At 32.4% G+C, this 21328-nt stretch overlaps 1 protein-coding gene across 1 annotated transcript; it reads right to left on the reverse strand.

Annotated features, from left to right (window-relative positions):
• Nucleotides 1-15288: 15288 nt before the first annotated feature.
• Nucleotides 15289-17604, reverse strand: LOC108466372 (putative disease resistance protein RGA3). The gene has a single exon (XM_017766696.1). The coding sequence runs from the start codon at nt 17602-17604 to the stop codon at nt 15289-15291; it is 2316 nt and encodes a 771-aa protein (XP_017622185.1).
• Between the last annotated feature and the right edge of the window lie 3724 nt (nt 17605-21328).

A 21328-nucleotide genomic window follows, 5' to 3' on the forward strand; every position in this document is an offset into this window, starting at 1 on the left:
TCTATCAACTAAGGTTGTTGTTGCGTCTTTGAATCTCTTTGCTCGAGCTCGGGTGATCGGTCCTACGGGCAATTCGAGAGGATCTTCATTGGCAGTCGACAACTCGGGAGGTGTGGTTGTATCAATTGTGTTCTCTGAAGGTTGAGCTAAGCGATGCTTGTTTATCCATACCCCTAAGCTACTGCATCTTCAAAACCCCAACCATACTCTTCAGGCACAAAGAGACCTCTTTTCTCCTAATTGTTTCTCCATTGGGCCAATGCACCATGGAAAACAAAACTTGTTAGCCACTGAGAAAATCAAAGTCAAGTACTTGAAGGCTCTCCTTGTCAGGGTGATCGGTAGTCGCTATGAAACGATGTCCGAACAATCCAAAGAGAATGAAGAACATAATGTTTTATCTGATTGGATTGATTCTGTTGAGATGATTAAGGAAAAGGCCAGTTCTTGCTATGCAGGCCGTGATTTTGCAGCAGAATTGGGTGATGAGTTCGTTAAAACAATGCTGCTAGATGGTGTCTTCGTTATCGAGCTATTTCGTAAAGATGCGGAAGTGGTGAAGCTTGAGCCGGACGACCCGATTTTCTCCATGTCATGTATGCTGCAATATCTACACCATGACTTGATTTTGTTAGAGAATCAAATCCCCTGGTTAGTGCTTGATCTCTTGTATGAAAAAACTAGGCTCCGTTGTGAAACCAAGTCCTTGATTGAGCTCGCCCTCATGTTCTTTGCTAATACCTTCACTTCTCATCCCCCTCCTATAAATACAAGCCATTTCAAAGACGAAGATATCAAGCATATTCTTGATTTGTTAAGATCATCCTTGGTGTTACCATTCCAAGAACCAAAAAAAACGAATCCAGCTGGCAGCCGATTCGTTCCATCACTATGCTCAAAGAAGCAGGTGTAAAATTCATGAAAGCTGTACCAGAACCAGACAACGTCTTGGACATAAGGTTTAGAGATGGTTGTCTCACAATCCCATCATTGCTGATCCAAGAGACGATCAAACGATCTTCCGGAACCTGATCGCGTACGAGCAGTGTTTGCCTAAATGTCAACCTATATTCACTTGCTATGCCAAGCTCCTCGATAACCTCATTGACACCACCAACGACATGGAGATACTGTGCAAGAGGGAGATCTTCGACAACTGGTTGAGTCCCGACGATGCAACCCAGTTTTTCAATAATCTTTATAATGATACTTGTGTCAAGGAATTCTATTATTCCGAACTTTGTAATAAACTCGATTGTCATTGTAAACGAATGTGGCCTCGATGGCGAGCATACTATGTGCAAAATTATTTCAGCAAGCCTTGGGCTATCGCTGCTCAAATTTATGCTGTTGTCATGTTGGTTCTCACAGTGTGGCAAACATACATAAAGAATTGAACTATGCTGCCTTCTTTACTTGATTTTCTTAATTTACAAGACTACCTGAACATTTCAAAATGGCTGAAAATAGAAAATAATAGTAGAAATTTGGATCTTTTAACGGATAATTCACATACTGGTAAATGATGTCCTTACTAGAGGTTTGAAAGAGCTTTCGCAGATCAATGTATGATCACCTTTGGGAGATTCATTTCTTCGGTGCAAGCTCTTGGGAGCTTTGCCAATGTAACAACTACATCAAAACAGTAATTCTCTCCCAATGCACTATCCATCCATCCCTTTAGTTCATCAGCATATGGCCTTGATTTTCTCCGAAAGCCAAACATTCGCTTCTTCCTTCATATCAGGTCTGCTTATTGATTTTTTTTAAAAAATTATAAAAAATTTAAAATTTCTAAAAAATAATAGATTTGTAAAATATTATTAAAAAATAAAAAAAATTAAAATTGAAATCCATAATCTTAATCTGACCAACTATATGTCGGTATTCTTTTCGAATGATTTTTAAAATTATTAAAAATTGATAACTTTTAGATTATTCACTATCAAGCTATATCTGAGTCCATTTTTAAAATTTAATAATATTAAAATTCTTCCAAATTGTTTGTTTTCAAGTAAATAAAAAATGAATTAATATACTTAGTTGAAATATTCATACAATTAGTTTATTTATTTTAATAAATTTTAATAATTATTACTTATGGTGAACTATACAAAGTGCTACACATGTAATAAAATAATCTCAATATATTCATACTTTTTAAAATTTTATGAGCAGAATTAATAAAACTAAAAATTATATATATTTAAATTATTTTTATACAGTTAAAAGGTACAAGTAAAATTAAAACATCCATGCATATCTCATATTTTAAAGAATTATAATAACATTGGACTAAATTTTTAAATGATTATTAATATTTTTAATATTGTTTTTTTTAATTTTATTTAACATCTCTTCATTTTTTTAATAATGTTTTACAAATTTATATAATTTTTTTTAAAAATTAAAATTATTTAAAATAATTTTAGTTTTTTTAAATTTTTTTATTTTCACTAATGTGACATTGGTCAATGACATGGACCACCACTTTAACAACCTAACAATTGACTTGGCAGCCGTTAATGATCACATCATCATTTTAACATTCAAATATGGAAATATCGGTCAAATGACTTAATTGATTAATTTTTAAAAGTTTAAAGGCATTAGGTGCTTTTTTACGGAGGGGCTTAATTAATTTTTTGCCAAAGTTCAGGGGCTTGTCTATCCCTAAATCATTAATAATCATATTAAAAAAGTTACAAAATGATGTAAAACCACTTTAATTTTATATTTGATGTATGTTAGACTCAATATACACTAAGAGGGGGTGAATTGTTGTTTTATAGATTTAAAGCAAATATGACAATTAAAAGAGACACAAGAATCTATAGTGGTTCAAGCTCAATTGTCTACATTCAACACCTTACCTTACCACAACTAAGGATTTTCCAAATTCATTAATTTGAACCTTTCAAGGACAAAGTTTAACCTTACAATCTTTATCTTTTCAATAAGTAATATAGGGCCACTTCCCCTTAAGGATTTCTAACTAAAACCTTAAGTAAATCCTCACAAAAATAAGAAATAAAATTGAGAATGAATTATCACCTCTAAAATGTAGATATATAACAATTACACACAATACAAAATACAATACAATACAATACTTGAAAGAATGAATCACAACTAACCCCACAAGTGTGTACAAGTGAAAATAATAATGAGAATAGATTAGAATTTAGCTCTTGATATTTGTATACTTGTTTCTTATCTTCGTGTGAGTGTCACTAAATAATATTTATACCCTATTATTGAATTATGGATGTTTTGAGCCATTGGAGGGTGCTTCTAGCCATTGAGAGCATTTATTTCGTGCTTCATGCAACATACAACAATATGTCTCAAGGCAAGAAGAAAAAAATATAATTGTTAGAGTCTGTGGACTTAAGAAAATTTGCAATATGTGTAACATCTTGACTTATTAAAATTTTGTTTTTACAAATTCTATTGTAAATGAGCACTTGTTGCAGTAGTTGAATGGTGTTAGTGTGGGTGGTTTGAATTGTGGTAGGGTTTGGAGTGATTTTATTTTACTTGCCTCAAGTCTATTGTTAAATGGGTGGAGTTGGTGTGGGTTTTAAACTCTTAGAAAGTGGGTAGTTATCAGGTGGTTGTGGGATTAGTGGTGTGAGTTGATTGGGTTGTTGTGTAAATCCATGATATTTTCAATTATCTTAAAAGTTGTTTTTTTGTTTGAATTATCTGTTATTTCTTTTTTTAAAAAGAGAGAAAATATCTCAAGATTTCTACCGTCGTTTTTTTTTCACTTTCTAAAATTTCATTCCCTTATCTTTTCAATTTGTTTTCACGTTGGTTTCAAGTGGAAGAAATTTCAAGAGTTGGCTTTATTCTTTTTCATCCATTTACTTCAAATTTCTTGTTTTCCCTTGAATTGTTGTCTTCTTTGCTTTGCGATTTTTGTGGAGGTTGTATATTGGCCTGCTGCTGCTTCGTTCTATGTCGGTAATTTTTTTCTCATTTTCTTCTCTTTTTGTTTGTTGTGGAGACGGTTCCATTCATTGACTTTGGTTAAGAGGGGTGTGTGTGCATTTTTCTCCTAGTTAATCGCTTTGATTTTTTATTAGGGAGAATTGTAAAATGATTGGCGCTTCCCCAGCAACTTGACTCGCATGGTGGCTATCCGTCTTTGGGTAAGGGTTTAATTGTACTTGGAGAGCTGTTTAAGGGCATTGTGTGCTATACTTATCTTTGAATTAGTATCATGAATCGTTGTTAAGTTAATGTTTTGAACCTCATTTTTAGGTGCTGAGGTCCCATGATTGCTTGGGTATTGAAGTCGAATAAGGTGTGTAACGAGAAACCTGAAAACAACGAATGACAAAAGCCAAAATTGGGCCCTTTTAATGCCACACGGGCATGTGGGCCCAAAATTTAAATTTTTTCCTAAGGTCATACATGTGGGCTTTCTGTAGGGTCGGTGTGTGTTATATAAGCTTTAAAGCATGAAATCTGTTATTCTGTTAGTATGAATTAAACTTAAATAACGCCTAAATGCTTGTAATGTGATGTTATATGTTTGATTTGTTATGTATAAGCAAGTTTAATATTTGTTATATGAGCTGCATGATATATATATTCTGGCATCTGTTATTCTGTTATATCCGATATTATATTTGTTTCTGACTATGGGCGGGTTATGTATTTTATGGATGAAGTGTTTTGTGTGAGGCGTTAACTTGTCATTATACTGGTAGCACTGCTACAATTATTTTGGAAGTGTCGTGAGGGCACTATGTGGTGTGTAGGGCTGGGTATTTGTTCAGCCATGTGATCAAATATAAATTTCTGTATATGTATGGGTTACATACTGAGTTTTAAGAGAAAACTCACTCTTTGTATGTCTGATAATTTCAAGTAACCCTCAGACTTAGGCGAGTCGGTGCAACAGGAGCTCTGTTGTGTCCACGTTGCTGTAAAACTTTATTTACTTAAATTTGGCTTATTTAAATTTCTGGTTTGAGAGTTTTGTATAATTTGGACTCTTTAGACTTTTGAGACTATTTTTGGTTTTGGATTTTTATTTTGATTTTCTAGCATGACGATTGATAAAATGATTTTTATGAAAATGACTGTTTTTCTGAAATTAACTATTTTTAAAAAACAAACCCAATTTACCAAATATAACGTTTTAAGAAACTCCGCTGTAAAATATTCGATTTATTTGAAAGACATAAACGAACAACGGTTTTAATTAAATAAGTATGACAACACACTTTACAAACAAAAAGGGCTTACTAAGTAACAACGATTTACGATGATTTCAAAAAGAAAGAAGCGGGTTTATAACTTTTCTTCGTAACACTTTCAAATTTGGCTATAACATTTAGACTGAGTTTGGAGTGTTACATTTAGTGGTATCAGAGTCAGGATGCAAAACTCAAGACGTGACAATTTTGGGTTCACAATTATATTTGTAAAAACTATTTTCTAAGTAAAGTTCAGTTTCAATTTGAAATGTAAGTTTGTGAATACCGAGTCTCCGAGCCGATCCTGTAAGTACTTCTAGCTTAGGAATAATTTAGTTAGAAAACTCTGAAACGATTAAAACTACACTGAGTTAGTTAGAGACTGAAAATTTCTTAAATTTATAAAACTACTTCGATAATTATTTGAAGCATAAAATACTTGCTAATAAACACTGAAACTGATACATAATACTTTGTAATATATATAAAGTTATGAATACAATGAGTGCTCGTGGAATATGTAGTCATGGTTCATGGGCGCGACAAACTCCATAGAGGGACTCGAGTTGAGTAGTCATCAATAGGCAGTATACCTAATCTAGATACAAGTGAGACACCGTTACACTTACTACTGAGACTAGGTCCCATAATCCTCGACTGGGGATGACGCATTGTCCCAAACTATGCTTAGAGTGTTAGAGAGGTTGTTGGACCCCATTCTGGTTTTGGGAACCGTGGGTCGGTAATTGAATGACTTTGGTCTAATGGTACTGAGCTGTTTAAGGGCGTCACTAGAGCCGCTCGACTATGGTTGAATACTAGGTTAGAGGCCACCGAGAGGATAATGAACAATATCAATTGCACCTCTGAGTAGAAGTTGAATGGTGCAATATCTTTTCTTCATGATGAGGTGTATCAATGGTGGTTAACACTTGAGGAGGGTACTCAGCTGGATCGGATTTCTTGGGAGTATTTTAATACTACCTTTTAGAGTAAATATGTAGAGGCAAGTTATGTGGATGCTCGTAGACGCGAGTTTACAAACCTCACTCAAGAAGATAGGACTGTGACCTAGTATGAGGCCAAATTTTTAATATTAAGCTATTACACTCGTGAGATGGTGGAGACTGAGTATGAGAAATATGTTCGCTTTGAGGATGGTTTAAGGGATAATCTAAGAGTTTTGATTACTTCAGAGAGGAGCGGAATTCGCGGACAAGGCGAAGATTGCTAAAGAGGTTAAGCATGTAGAGTGTGAGAATAGAGACCGTGATAGAGGTAAGAATAAGAGGATTGAAGCCCTCTAGTTCTTTTCAAAGGCCTAAAAATGGGCCAGGTCTGATAGGCTTTCGAGAGTTGGGGGCCAATTGATCCTACTGTGGCTCAGCCTTGTAAGGATTATGGTAGACGCTATCCGGGCAAGTGTTAAATGAGGTTAGAAGTGTGTCTGTAATGTGAGTCGATGGAGCACCGTATTAGGGATTTCCCACAGTGTTTCAATTAGATGCAAGCTCTAGTTGAAGGTTTTGTTCAACCTCAACAGGCACTTTAGTAGCCACCAGAGGCCGTGGTCCAGCCAATGTGGTAATGGAATGGGTAAGGGGCAGAGAGCACTGGGTAGAGGTGCTAATTAGACTAAGGCGAGGCAGCCTGCATTGGTTTATGCTGTTAGACATCGTGAGGATAGAGATGCCATTGATGTGATTACGGAGTACGTTCTTTATTTATGATGCCCCTTATTTTACACTAATAGAATAGGGTCAACACATTCTTATGTAGTTAGTTCTATTTCTATAAACTTGGGGGTTTCGGTTGAGAGCACTTCCGGTGAAATTACTGTTCTTAGTTTGTTGGGCCAATCTTTTAGGGTTAATATACTGTATAGGAATGTGTCATTAGAGGTACAAGGGTTGTATTTCCGGCTAATCTGATGGAACTACCGTTTGGAGAATTTAATCTAATTCGGGTATTGATAGGCTTGTGGAGCATCGAGTCAGTTTGGATTTTGCTGCTAAGAGGGTAGTTCTGAAATCTGAGAATGATGTGGAGGTGGTTATGATCGGTGAGCGTCGGGATTACTTATCCAATGTGATCTACACTCTTGTGGTGAAAAATTAGTTTGGAAAGGATATGAAGCGTATTTGGCTTTTGTAAGTGATTCAACTTATGTGGACTCTTCTATTGGGAACATCTGAACATTTAAGGAATTTTTGGATGTTTTTCTCGATAAATTACCGGGTTTGACTCCGAATCGAAAAGTTAAGTTCAATATCGAACTTCTGCTAGCTACAACTCTGGTGTCCATCGCTCATTATCATATGGTATCGAGGGAGCTTATGGAGTTAAAGGCTCAACTTCAAGAACTGATTGATCGTGGGTTCATCCGTCCTAGTATGTCTCCGTAGGGGCCACCGATACTATTTGTAAAGAAAAAGGATGGTACCATGAGGATTTGTATCGAATATTGTTATTTAAACAAGTTAACAGTGAAGAGTAAGTACCCACTTCGAGGATTGATAACTTGTTTGATCAATTTCATTTGGCTTCTATATTTTCTAAAATAGATCTCCATTCTAGGTATCATCAGTTTAAGGTTAAGGAAGTTGATGTTAACAAGACTGCATTTTTAGAGTCAGCTTGACATGTATGTATAAACTCGTGTTGTTTTAAATTTTATATGTTTTTTTTTTTATTTTTCATTATTTAAGAAGTTTTCACTTTTAAAAGTTTTTTTGGTACAAGAAGATGGATAAAAAGCCATAACTAGGCGAGGCGAGGCCAAGCTATCTATAACAATCACCATGTAGCAGTTGAAGAACTTTATCCGACGGTTACACATAGATATACCTACCCAGAAGCTTTGAGGATGCCATTGATGCCAAACTATTGGCTACCCGTGTGTAAACCGAACCATCCAAGATAGTTGGAATAGATCTTTAATAACTCGTAACACAGTTGAGTGATGTTGCCCTATTGAAGTTGCTTGATTCAAATGAATACCTATAATATTATCCATCTCAAACATCATCCTTCTTAACCCTAGATTACAAGCTACTTGTTGTCTCTCAATAGCACTCCAAAGCTCAGCATTGAGTAAAGAAAATCAGCTAATTTTTTTAGAAAATCCAGCAATCCAATTGCCATGTTGGTCATGAATTAAACCACCAACTTAAGCATTTTGAAACACATTACTAACAACACCATCAATGGTCACCTTATGTCATCCATCCGTAGGTGGAATCCACCTAACTAGTCTACAAACTTTTGTTTGTCTATGCCTTAAACAACTCACCATCCCATGGTTAGAATGAAGATAAAAATATCTCATCCTGTAGCTTTTCTCCAAGACACTATCATATTCAATGAAATCTACATTAAAAATAAAATTATTTCTTCTAATCCAGAAATACCAACAAATGACACCAAAAAGGGTTCGCCAAATAATAGGATTGCAAGTAAAATAATCGAGATTTAATGGGTTAATATCGAACCAATCCTTCAAGTTGATGTTAAAGTGTCTTTTATTCGGTTTGATCACCACCAACCATGTCGCCACAGTTGGGGAACAAAACCTCAAAACATGATTAATGGTTTTTGTCGAATTTTCACACACCTTACAACTTGCATCAGAAGTAAGGTGCCTTTTCGCTCTGCCATTACTAGTAAAGACCCTATTTAAATATGCACGCCAAAGAAAAACCCATCCCTTTGAGGTCCCGGTAAGTGCCACATCTGATGCTAAAATTTATCACTCCTATATTGACACGTAAGTTGAACAAACCATAAATGTACACCTCTTACATTAGCCCATCCAACAAAATCGTCCACATCATGAACAAAATAAGGTTTATAGGTTAAAATGTTCAAAACCACTAGTGGCGGCAAAATAGATTTAATCACATTCCAATTCCAATCCCTCTCAACGATACCATATCCATTACGGGTACATGGTCAATGGGTATATAATTGTGTTGTGTACAAATTTCCACAAAATGGGCCATTCTTTCACCTAATTATCTCTCCAAAAATCAACATTCAAACCCTTCCTTATATAACACCTTCCATCTAAAGCCAATTTTTATGAGGAAAGCATCATTTTGGTAGTCAACTTTCTTGAATCCAAAACCTCCATTTTTTGTATCTTTGCATAGATTATCCCACTTGAAAAAATTTATCCTTTTTTTCTCCTCTGTGTGTCTCCAGACAAATTTATGAATAATCTTCTCCATTTTCGAGCAAAATCCCTTTGGAATAACTATCAATTGCATAGCATAAATAGGAATAGAATCCATGAATACTTTGGCTAACATGATTCTACCTGCTAGCTAAAGCAATTTAGCCTTTCACCCTACCAACTTTTTCTTCATGTTGTCCATAATGTTTTGGTACATATCTTTTGTCACTCTTTGATGTAGAAGTGGCACACCTAGATACTTCTCCAAATTATCCATATGGGGAAACCAAGTCCACAACTAATATTCTCGTTTAATTCATGAGGAACATTTTTAGAGAAAAAGATCTGAGTTTTCTGTGCATTGATTCGATGTCTAGAGCTAACACAAAAGTTCTTAAACACTCTTTTCATAATCGACATCTGATTAATAGATGCTTCACTGAAAAAACAAAATCATCTATAAAAAAAGAGATAGGAGATATCGAGCCATTCTTAGATAGTTTTATAGGTTTCCATCTTCCTTTCTATACTTCAACATTAATCATTTGAGTCAGACACTCAATACAAAGAATAAAGAGGTAGGGCAATAAAAGATCACCTAGCCTTATTCCATAATATGGGGTAAAGACACCAAACAAATTCTCATTCTAGATAACTTGCATGGTCGAAGAACTAACACAATGCATAATAAGTTCTTGAATAGTACCTGGAATTTTAATATCCTCTAACGTATCCCTAATGAAGCCCCAATCAAGTCTCATAGGCTTTCTCCAATTCAATTTTAACAGACATCCATCCTTTCTTTCTAGATTTCCTGCGCATGGAATGGATGATTTCTTGAGCAATAATAATATTTTCTGTTATGCACCTTCTAGGAACAAAGCTTGACTGATTTGGAATAACTCATTTCTGCATCAATGTCTTTAATCTATTAACTATGACTTTAATCACAATTTTGTAAAGTACTATGCAAAGACTAACTGGTTGAAATTGAGCAAAGGATTCAGGATTCTCCACTTGAAATCAAAACCAGTAATATGTGGTTAAGCCAACTCTTAAGCCTACCACTATTCCAAATATTCTTCACAAATTCAAAAACACTATACCCAACCACGGCCATTTTTCCTAATAGAATATTGCACTTATCCCATCAATTCTAAAAGCTTTCAAATAGGCTATCTCGAAAACAACCCTTTAGATTTCCTTATTGGATTCAAACTCAGCCTTAGACAGTTTATAGAATAACCCTTGCTAGAGAGAGCCATTGCAAGTTGATAAATCATTTGTGAAAAGAGACTTGAATAACTTTGTGACCATTTGTTGTAAAATTCTGGAATCATCACACCAACTATTATCACTAAGCTTCAACATACTAATCAAATTAGAACTTCTTCAACTAATAGTATTTGCATGAAAAAACTTAAGTGTTTCAATCCCTATCACATACCCATTTACAACGAGCCTTTTATTGCAATAAGCTTGCCTCTTGAGTAAGTACTTCTTCAAGGTCGATTTGAGTTGCTTCTCTAAATTTGGTAGGAGTTCTGAGGGATATAGATCAAGCTTTTTCTCGATTCCTTTAAGTCTAACCATGAGCAATCTTTTCTTACTACCAGTGTGACCAAAAGAGTTAAAGTTCCACTCCTTAACTCCAATGTGGTAGAATGGGTTGAATCTTTTTCGAAAGAGCTTGATGAATCGAGCATGTTTTTCAAAATAGAACTTGTGAATGAGGTCCCTATAGAAGTGGCATTTGGGGAGATTGAAGGTTCTGGTATGAATCTGATGATGAAGATTCTAATTGTGAAGGACCGAATGAGTTAGAGAGAGTTTGTTGAACAATGTGTATTGGAATTTCCACAATGCGAGCCATTATCAACATCACAATAAGTGTGATTTTTCCTTTTCTAATTTTTATGGACCTTAAAATTATTTGTTGAAATTGTCAAGGAGTTGCTAGCTCCAAATTTGGTGTTGTTTTAAAGAATCTTTTGCAATTACAAAAACCTGATATTCGGTTTTGATGGAAACAAGAGTGAGTGGTAGAAAAGCTAATGATATCATACGGAGAACTAGTTTTGATTGCTTATATAGGGTTGAAGTGAAGAGGTTCTCGGGTGGTATTTGGCTTCTTTGGAGGCATAAATTTAAGCTAGATATTCTTGAGGTTTCAAATTAGTTTATTCACTACCGATGTTTCAGTTAAGGTATGAAGTAAAATATTTTCTTCACTACTATCTATGCAAAGCCCTAATGCAATGAAATAGAAATCTGTGTAGACCCATCTTGCATCTTTAGGCCCCAAGAGGATGAGCCGTGGTTGCTAGGGGCGATTTCAATGCTATTGCCTCTTTTGAGGAAGAAAAGGAAGTGCATGGAATCATGTTGGCGTTGATAATTTGTTTCGTGACTTTTAGAAGTTTTTCTTTACTCTTGTAGCACGTTTTTAGTCTTGTTTTTCCAAATGAGTTTTAGGGATAATTTTTTCACCGTCCTCTCTAGTTTAGTGGATGCTCGATTCTTTTGGCGACTTTTGCCCACCACTTTAGACCATTCAAAGCTGATTTTCTTATCATATTAATTGCTTACAATCACTCTAGATATGTCGTGCTTGAGTTGTGACATAGTCAATTGTCAACATGTCATAATGTTATATTGATGGTAAGGTTAAAGAGTTTGTTGTGTTGATGGAATTTGTCATTCATCACTTACGACGAGTGTTTATTGTTGTTTGTTCCTCGAATTGTATGGTCTCATTCATAGAATGAATTAATGAAACTTCATTTTAAGAAAATAAAAGCACGAGTTTAGAAAAACTTTTAAATCAATGAGAATATCCTTTATTATTCATTTTATTACCAAGTTGATATTAAAAAGATATTTTTTTTAAAAAATAACAATTTTATTTATTTGAATTATATAATTGAGTTGAAATTGAATTAAACCTATAACTAAGATTAATAAATTATTAATTACTTTTATTTAAACTTGAATTTATAAAAATATTTTGTTGAAAGTTTAACTAAGATTAGATTCATCTTTATTTAATTAGATAAATAGTAAATATTATTGCTAAGCCTGAAAAACAACCCATGAAAAATGGATTCAGTCTTTTCTTTCTTTTAAATTAAACTATTAGAGGAGAAGATGTGTGAATAGTTAAATTCTATTCTAGCTTAAAGCCAACAAAAATTCCACGGTGCAGTATTTGAATTGTGAGATCTAATATTATATTTCCTCTTCTCTTTATTTTAATATTCATTTTTTCTTTTCTCAATATTATTAAAAAGATAGGATTATTTTTTGGCATTGTTTCGACAAGGGTCCTTCTTCGTTGTTTTGAAAAATAATTCAATTTGTAATCATCATTTTATTTTATCAAAAATAAATTAGTGCGTTTCAATTACGTATGCAGTCCACGTGATTCAATTAGGTACACAGTTGAGTAATATCATGAGAACTAACTATCTAATTTAAATAATTTATGTAATTGAAAAATTAAATTGTGAGAGTTGATCTCAAGGTTGTTCATTTGACAAGAATTAATTGTTGGGTTGTTCCCATAATTAATTTACTATTACGAAAGAATTTGTGGTCTAAGACTGTTCCTTGATCACTTTAATAGGCTTATCATCAAATGGAAAGACATCTATAATCCATGATCAAATCAAAATCGAAAGTAAAGTCACACATGAGGTTAGAGTTTTTATCCTTCTAGTTTAATTTACTTTTATTTGAATTTTTATATTTTATTTCGCAATTATTATTATTTTTATTTGTTTCAACCGCTTACCTTATTTACGTTGGGCACAAAATTGCCCATAACACATTTTTGTTTGCGAGAAATAATAAAATTGATCAATTTAATATTTGTGAGATAGATTCTACTTCTCTAATTGTGAATTTAAATTTTATTTGAAATGGGTGGATTTGGCACTCATCAATAATTTTTTTATTTTACATAAAATTTTTATTGCTTTTAACTACATAATTAAGTATATTAATTCATTATTAATGATATATATTGTTTTAAATTAATTATATTTATATACCAATTATTATCATTTAAACTCACTCTTATTTATTTTTCCTTTTTATTTTGTTGTTGAAAGTTTTACTTTTATAATTATACATTCTTGTTCATTCTAATTTTACTTTATGTTATTCTTCTAGTTATTATTATAATTATAATTTTATAATATCTCCAATTTTACAACAACAATTTATTATTATAATTTTATAATATTTTAGGTAATTAATACATCGAAGTCTAATATTAACTGAAGATGATGGCAATGATGAAAAATTGAATAAAAATATTTATCTACATGTACTTGTATTTTAATTATTTTTAGGAGGTCCAAAATTTTCAATTCATCTGCAATTCATGTCTTATTTTTAATAATACGATTTAATAATCTCAATAGTTATTTATTTATGAAAATAAATTATTATAAAATTTAAAAAAATTATATATATATATAATCTCATTCCAAAATATAAATGAAGTGTTAAGAATATTTATAAAGTTTAATTTGATTATATTTCATATAATTTAAAATTGCTTTTTAATGTTATACAATTAATTAATTATGATTTGAAATCCTTATTTTTGAAATAAGAGATAGAAATATTTTATTAAATAATAAATAAACACTCGGAAACTAGTAATTAAAAAACCCATCAATATGGGATTTGCTTTAACTATCTCTTTGATTCTTTTCCAGTATACTCCCTCATTCTGCAGCTATTCGAAATGAGGACTTGATGGTTTCAACTTGTATAAATTGACGAGTACCCCATAAATCATGATAGATTCAAGTTATTAATTCATTTTGCCAAAATCACTTGTTAATCTCTTTTTGCAAAGTGGAAGATGAAATGAAACTGTTGTAATTAGTGTAGGATCATTGTGCTCTCTGAAGGCTGAACTGAGGGATGCTTGTTTATACATGTCCCACAGCTACTGCATCTTCAAAACCACAAACGTAGGCTCCCATTATAAGGGAATTTAGCCATTCTATTTTAATCCTTAGAAAAGCTGGTGATTGAAAAAGCAGAAATGATAAAAAAAGAATTCAAATATGGATAAGGACGGCCTAATAGCTGGTGAAAACAGGTGAGACGAATTTAGATCAAACAACAAAATACTTGAGTTTGAGAACATGTCCTTTATATCACGGGTCGCAGTTCAAAGCATGTGACCATCGCATATAATGCATTCTATGAAGGTCTATCATTAGCATGGGGATCATTTGTCCCACGAGAGTTAGCCCGAATTAAAGAACTGTTGGAGAAACCTATCAGATTGAAGTTTGAATGGTCCAATGATACAGATATAGAAAGATAGACTATCTTGGTAACTAAGGGAACTAATCTTAGAATATTGAGGAAAATCATATCTCATAACATTAAATTTGCTATTTGAGGAATAGGTTAATATCATCGATCGATGTAACTTGATTTAAATTGTCAGTTTTGGAAAGCTCAACTATAAATAAAGAGCTTCCTTTCACTTGTAACTCATGCATAGTTTTTTTTTGTTTTTTTTAATACTTTCTTTGTTCAAAGTTGTTTTTGCTATATAAATTAGTGTATTGAAGGAATTCTTTATGAATCCTCAATTATTTGGTGATTAGACTTAACTTATGTGTGCTTGAAACGAAAGGATTGCCTAAAACCATATGGATTGAGAGACTAAAATTCTAGTATATGACACTTACATATGCATGATTTATCTAAATACAGCAACGGCTGACGCACATTGTATTACAAGTAGAAAACATTAATTAGTTAAATGTGGATTTAAAGAATATGCTAATAATTTTGGAAAAAAAATTAGAATCACAAATACATCAAGAAAAAAGAGAATATGTTTATTTCTTGTTTTTTTTTTTTTGTTTAAATACCAAAAAAGTGAATGTGAAAGTTGGGACGTGGGTTCAAAGCTTTGATGAAATTATCCTTCATTTCATGTCCTGTATTATTACTCCTAAAAACCACCCTCAGTTCCATGAGATGTATCTTGTTATGAAGCTTAGCTCTCTCAACTTCTTCTATATTTATCGAGTTTCCTTCCAATTCTAACCAAAGGTCTCCGCGCAGCAGATCCAAGTTTTCAAAATCTCCAACACTGAAGTCTGTTGTATGATTGCAGTCGACTCTTGCAATGATTCGATCTAATCTCTGAAGACTTGTTAATCTCCCAACCCCTTTAGGATAATGGCTTAGCCTGTTACAGTCACTAGTATAAAGATACTTCAAGTTGATCAACTTCTCCATCTCTTTGGGTAGTTTACTACAGTTGGCGATATTCAAGTATTCCAAATTTCGCAAATCACAAACTGATTCAGGCAATTCCAGACTCTGATAAGAAAGAAAAGTGAGATATCTCAAGTGAATTAAGTTGCCTATTTCTTCTGGAACTTGGATTTGTTCAGAAACTTTTCTGATTTTCGGCAACTGAAAATCCAATAATCTCAGGCATTTGGCTTCACTGAATAACTTCTTTAAACCTTCAAAGGTGACATCATAGCTTTCGCCGATTGTGATAAGAGTCCTCAATTTTTCTACTCCGTTTATACAAACAGGAAATGAGTTGGGTTGGCTGATTTTTATACTTGAATGACGAGCTCTTTTGGAAACTAAATCCAGATTCCATGTTTCTTTCGAATCAACCTCCTTTGTCACAATCTCATCTTTTGTCATAAACAGGAGACAGTCATGTACCAAGTCATGCATCTTACCTACAAATATGTTGCCATAATGATCCCTTCCCAAATCTTGAAAGAGGGAACGATCTGCCAAGTACTCAAAGTATTCTTCACCTTTCAACAACATCTCCGAATCGTCATCGACAGAGTTCAAAAAGCCTTGCATCTTCCAGTGCACAATCAGTTCATTTTTCCCCATCACGTAATCCTTGGGAAATATAGCACAATACAACAAGCATCGTCTTATTGTTGAGGGTAAATCATAGTAACTCAACAATAGAGGTCTGAAAATATATTCTTCTGCTATCTCTAATTCCCAAAACCCACTATTCAACACTCTTTCCCATTCCACTCTCCTCCTTTTTTGTCGTAGCAAACTTCCTAATTCTTTTGCAGCAAGCGCCAAACCTTTACACTTTTTTGCAATTCTCATCCCAACATCCTCTAGATCTCTACGCTCACTCTCCTCCCTTCCAAAAAATGTTTTTGATTTAAGAATCTCCCAACATATCTCGTCTGACAACAGTTCTAAACGAAACACATGAGATGATCTAATCACCTTGACCACCGATTCTTTTCGAGTAGTCACCAAAATCCTAATTCCATGCTTGCAATGTTGCAGAGCAGCTCTTAGTGCTTCCCAATCTGCTTCACGCTCTGTCCAGACGTCATCGAAAACAATAAAAACTTTTCTATCCCTGACTTTCTCAGCAATATTGTCCAACAGGCCTTGTAGTGAAATTAAATCTCGAGATGAACCACATCTAAGGCCTTCTAAAATCTCTCTTGCAATTTTGACCTGATCAAAAAAGTCCGAAACACACACCCAAACTACATCGTCAAAGGAGTTTTGACCTTTAACATGATTAACCACCAATTGAGCAAGAGCAGTTTTCCCGATCCCACACATCCCTATTATAGAGACGGTCTGAATGGATCCTTCATCGCTGGTCAATTTGCTCACTATCTCGTCTCTAACATCATTTCTACCTTTGATCTCAGAGACATCAACATAGGCTGTGGTTCTTTCTAATCGTCGAGGTTGTGTCATTTCACTTCTAGCAAAATGGTATCTATCTTTCTCTTTAGCAATTTCATCCAACTCTACATTGACTCTTCGTATTTTATCACCGATGTCATACCCCCTAATAACTTGACCACCCAAATTAAAAGGTAACCGTGAAAGACGTACCTTCTTCTTGGGGATCGAAGCACTTTCAGCTTCATCTGTCTTTAATTTGGAAAGTGCAGTATTCCACTCATCAAGCACGTCCTCCATGTCAGACGCTACATCTTTGAGCTTATCTATCCATCTCTTTACACTTTTATCCACAACTTGCTTTACCTCTGCATCTTCAACCACTTCCTGGATGGCCTCAAAATTGCTTTGAAGCTTTCTGACTTCTTCCTCAACGCCTATCACCAGCTTCAGCTCTTGCCACGCAGTCTCAAAAGTGATAGCCGCTAGTTGCCCCAAGATGAAAGAAACAAGTGCTGCGGCCATTTCAGTTCAGGGACAGAGTAATTGACGGGTGATTAAGCTGTGGCAGATGGTCAGCTAATACTACTATTTCAACAAGTCAATGGTGAGAGGAAAAAATCTCAGGAATTCGGAACTTATCTTTTCCCACCTTGCTTAGAAGAAAAAGCAAACTACGATATTCAATTTCAACTTCTACCAGCGGCGAAACCTGTGTCAGCTCCACTCTAAAATGTTAAATTGCTATTCAAACTCTTAAATATTTTTAAAAATTTTAACTTAGTAAAGATAAAATTATACTTTTAACTCCCTAAAATTATAAAAATTTAATTTAATCATTTAAAAATTATAAAAATATAAACTATAAAAAGTTAAAATTTTATTTGACCCTTAAAAGATTATCTTAAAAGATTATTCTGACTTTACCCATAACTTCTACAATATAGGATTTTCTATAAAATAATATAAAAATAATTAATTACAAAAGTGGGAGGAAAAATTTTATTTACAAAAATAAGTTGTTTGTTATAATATAAACTGGTGTTGTCTAATACACTGATGAAATCATTTAATTTTTCGACTAATAATCAACTAACCATTAAGTTATTTTTTAAAAAAATTATTGATATCGTCACTGTATCAAACAACACCAATATACACCTTTTAAAATATCCATATTTTTTAGGATATACACATGAGAGAAATAAATGAAAAAAAAACTTGAGTGGGCACCCTTTTGAATTAAAAAAAAAAAGGTAATCTGTCACTTTTTTGACATTGCCATTTATTTTTCTTTCTTTTTGACATTTCACTTAAAATTTTTTTCATGTTTTCTTTTATTGTGTATATTTGTGAAAATATAAATATTTTTAAAAAATATATTAATATCGTTTGATATAATGATAATACTAATAAAAAATTCTTTTAAAAAAAACGTAATGACTGATTGATGATTAGCCGAAAAGTTGAGTGGTGTTACCAGTTTAACAGGTGACATCGATTTACATTGTAATAAACAATTCATTTTCATAAATAATTTTTCTCCAACCCATTTCTGTAATTAATTATTTTTGTAAAAAACCTATAATGCATAATGTATAATTTCTTCATCGTTAGGATCCCCAAAAATAAATAAATAAAATAAAAATAATTTTATTATTTCCGAATAATTAAAGGATTAATAATGAAATGTGATTTACTTATGGACAGATATCAAACCCCAACTTCATAATTAATAGATAAGGTAAGTATCCACCACACCACACCTCTCATGATTTAAATTATTATATAATTTTTATAATTTTAGTCAATTTGATTGTTATTTTTTATTTAAGTAATTATATGATTTAATGTTAACTAGGACATTAATTTAGTGAAAATATTTTTGTTATTTAAAATCTTAATTAACTTTAAATAATTTTAATTTTTGAGCAACCTAATTTAAAAAAGAAAATTATGACTCCGGCAATTAAGGTGCTTGGTGGAAGGCGGAAAGGGTTTACTGTGGTTGTAGTGGTTCTCTTACTAAATTTGGGCAACCATTTGTAAATAATTTAATTTTTGTTCAGTTGTTTATTAAATTGAATAATGACCTCATATGTTTATTAAATATTATAATTTTTACTTCATTTTTTACATTATTAATATTTAGATATAGTCTATATTAATTTACCAAATTAAACTAAAATGTTACTAAATTTATCACAAAAATTATAAATTCTATAAAAGAAATCAAATTAAAAAAACTTTGACGCAAATATATCCTTTTTTTAACACTAATTGTAATATCAAAATAAGTTTTAAAAAAAAAACTTAAAAGGGACTAAAAAGAAAATTTACAAAATTTAGAGAGGTTGAGACCCCTACTAATGTAAAGGCCCGATTTTCGTTGCCGTCGAAAAGTCTATGTCAAAGATGAAATTATTAAGCCAAGCCGTCCAAAGAATTTAAAATGAAAAGTTTAGGAATAATTTCGGAATTAAGAAATAGAATTAATTAGCAACTAAATTGATTAAGATACTAAGTATACAGAACAAGGACCAAATTATAAGATGAGTGAAAAGAAGAAGCTTGATTAAAGCTTTGAGCAAGCCCTTAAAAGTGATCTTTCCCATCAATTGCCACAAACCTTACCATAAACAACTCTTGGCCATTGATATATTTTATTTTTATTAGATAATGAAGGTTAATTGGGTGAATAGGTGATGGTGGGAGAGAGAAAGCATAAAACAAAAGAAAATTTGCTTCATTTCCATCTTCTCCACACCGACAAAGGAGAGAACGAAATATTTGCTTAAGCTCTCTCTTCATTGCTGTAGCTTACAATAAAGACTTGGTAAGGTTTTCCTTCGATTTTTGTTGGAATTTTGAGAAAGAATGATAAATATTAGAAGCCCACTTCTTAGAATATTGAATTGATGAAATTTTAGTGTGAAAACGTGTTGAATCTAAGGTTGAGAGAGAGAAGATCACAACTTGGAAAGAGAATGAGGTAATTTGATAGTTTGAGGCTACGAAGTCAAATTTAGATTTGATTGGGTAAATTTGTAAAATACGAGAATTTTGGACCAAATAGAATAAAGAGCATTCATATTTGATTACGAAACTAATATTATTTTTATAATTGTATTATCGAACGTAGTTAAAGACCATGCTGAAATATTGAAAATGAAACAAAAAGAGAAGACAAACATCAAATAGATATCGTGATTTGTACTACTATAATTTACTTTCAATTCTTATTTCATTGAATAGCTAGTTGACATAATCAAATATGACATAAGTACCAAATAATTGTATCTATACTTGAAAGCTTTGAGATAATGAATATATTGTTGTATATAAATAAATTTGAGTTATAAACGATTGATATTATGATATGTTTATATGTGCTTAAATTATATGTGATGATATGCGTTCATGCATTTTCATTAAAGATTGATGATGATTGATAATATGTTTGATGATATTGAACTTGTAAGTGGTTGTGATGATGATTATTACATTTAATTGAATTGAATATTGATGATTAACTATAATAATAATGTGTTATTAAATCATGTTGGATAGAGTTATGGGTATCATTGGCATGTCATAGGGTTAGATATATTTAAGATTGTTAGCGTTAAGTGTATCGTGATTTACTCCTACATTTTCAAAGGGTTAGAGAGTTTGTTGGAAATTATGGACATCACATATATAATATAATTAATTACATATTATTATTTACTATCATAATAGGTTAGACCAAATTAAAATTAAAAGTGATCTAATTTAGTTAAGGTTTATTGGGCTTTAATTATTAAATAAAATATGGGTCAAATATGTGTAGATACTAGAGTAACTAATTTCTAATTGATGATGGGTTGATTAGAAATTAGGGCTAATGTGCTAAAGTTATATATTAGGGTTATAGTCCCCAAATTACACATAAGATAACTTTTCTAATATTTCATCTTTAGAAAAGAGAGAGTCATCTTTTAACTTAGGTAGATTTGGAGCGAAGAAATCACTTAAGGCCGCACAAATTGTGAAATGAAAGGTCTAGCCCCGTGACACAAGGTCAATGTTGGAAAGGGTCACAAAGGAAAGCAAAATTACAAATGGATCAAATTATATAATGTGTAAATTTGAGGGTTTAATTTTTTAGATTCAAGACTAAATTGGTACAATATATAAATATTGTAGGATAAAATTATTATTATACCAATTTTAAAAGCTATTATGTAAACTTTTAATTAGTTATTTA

The sequence above is a fragment of the Gossypium arboreum genome, chromosome 9 (genome assembly GCF_025698485.1).
Source record: "Gossypium arboreum isolate Shixiya-1 chromosome 9, ASM2569848v2, whole genome shotgun sequence".
NCBI lineage: Eukaryota > Viridiplantae > Streptophyta > Magnoliopsida > Malvales > Malvaceae > Gossypium > Gossypium arboreum.

Coding starts and splice junctions, on each gene's coding strand:
- LOC108466372 (XM_017766696.1), bottom strand. CDS start 17,604: ATGGCCGCAGCACTTGTTTCTTTCATCTTGGGGCAACTAGCGGCTATC.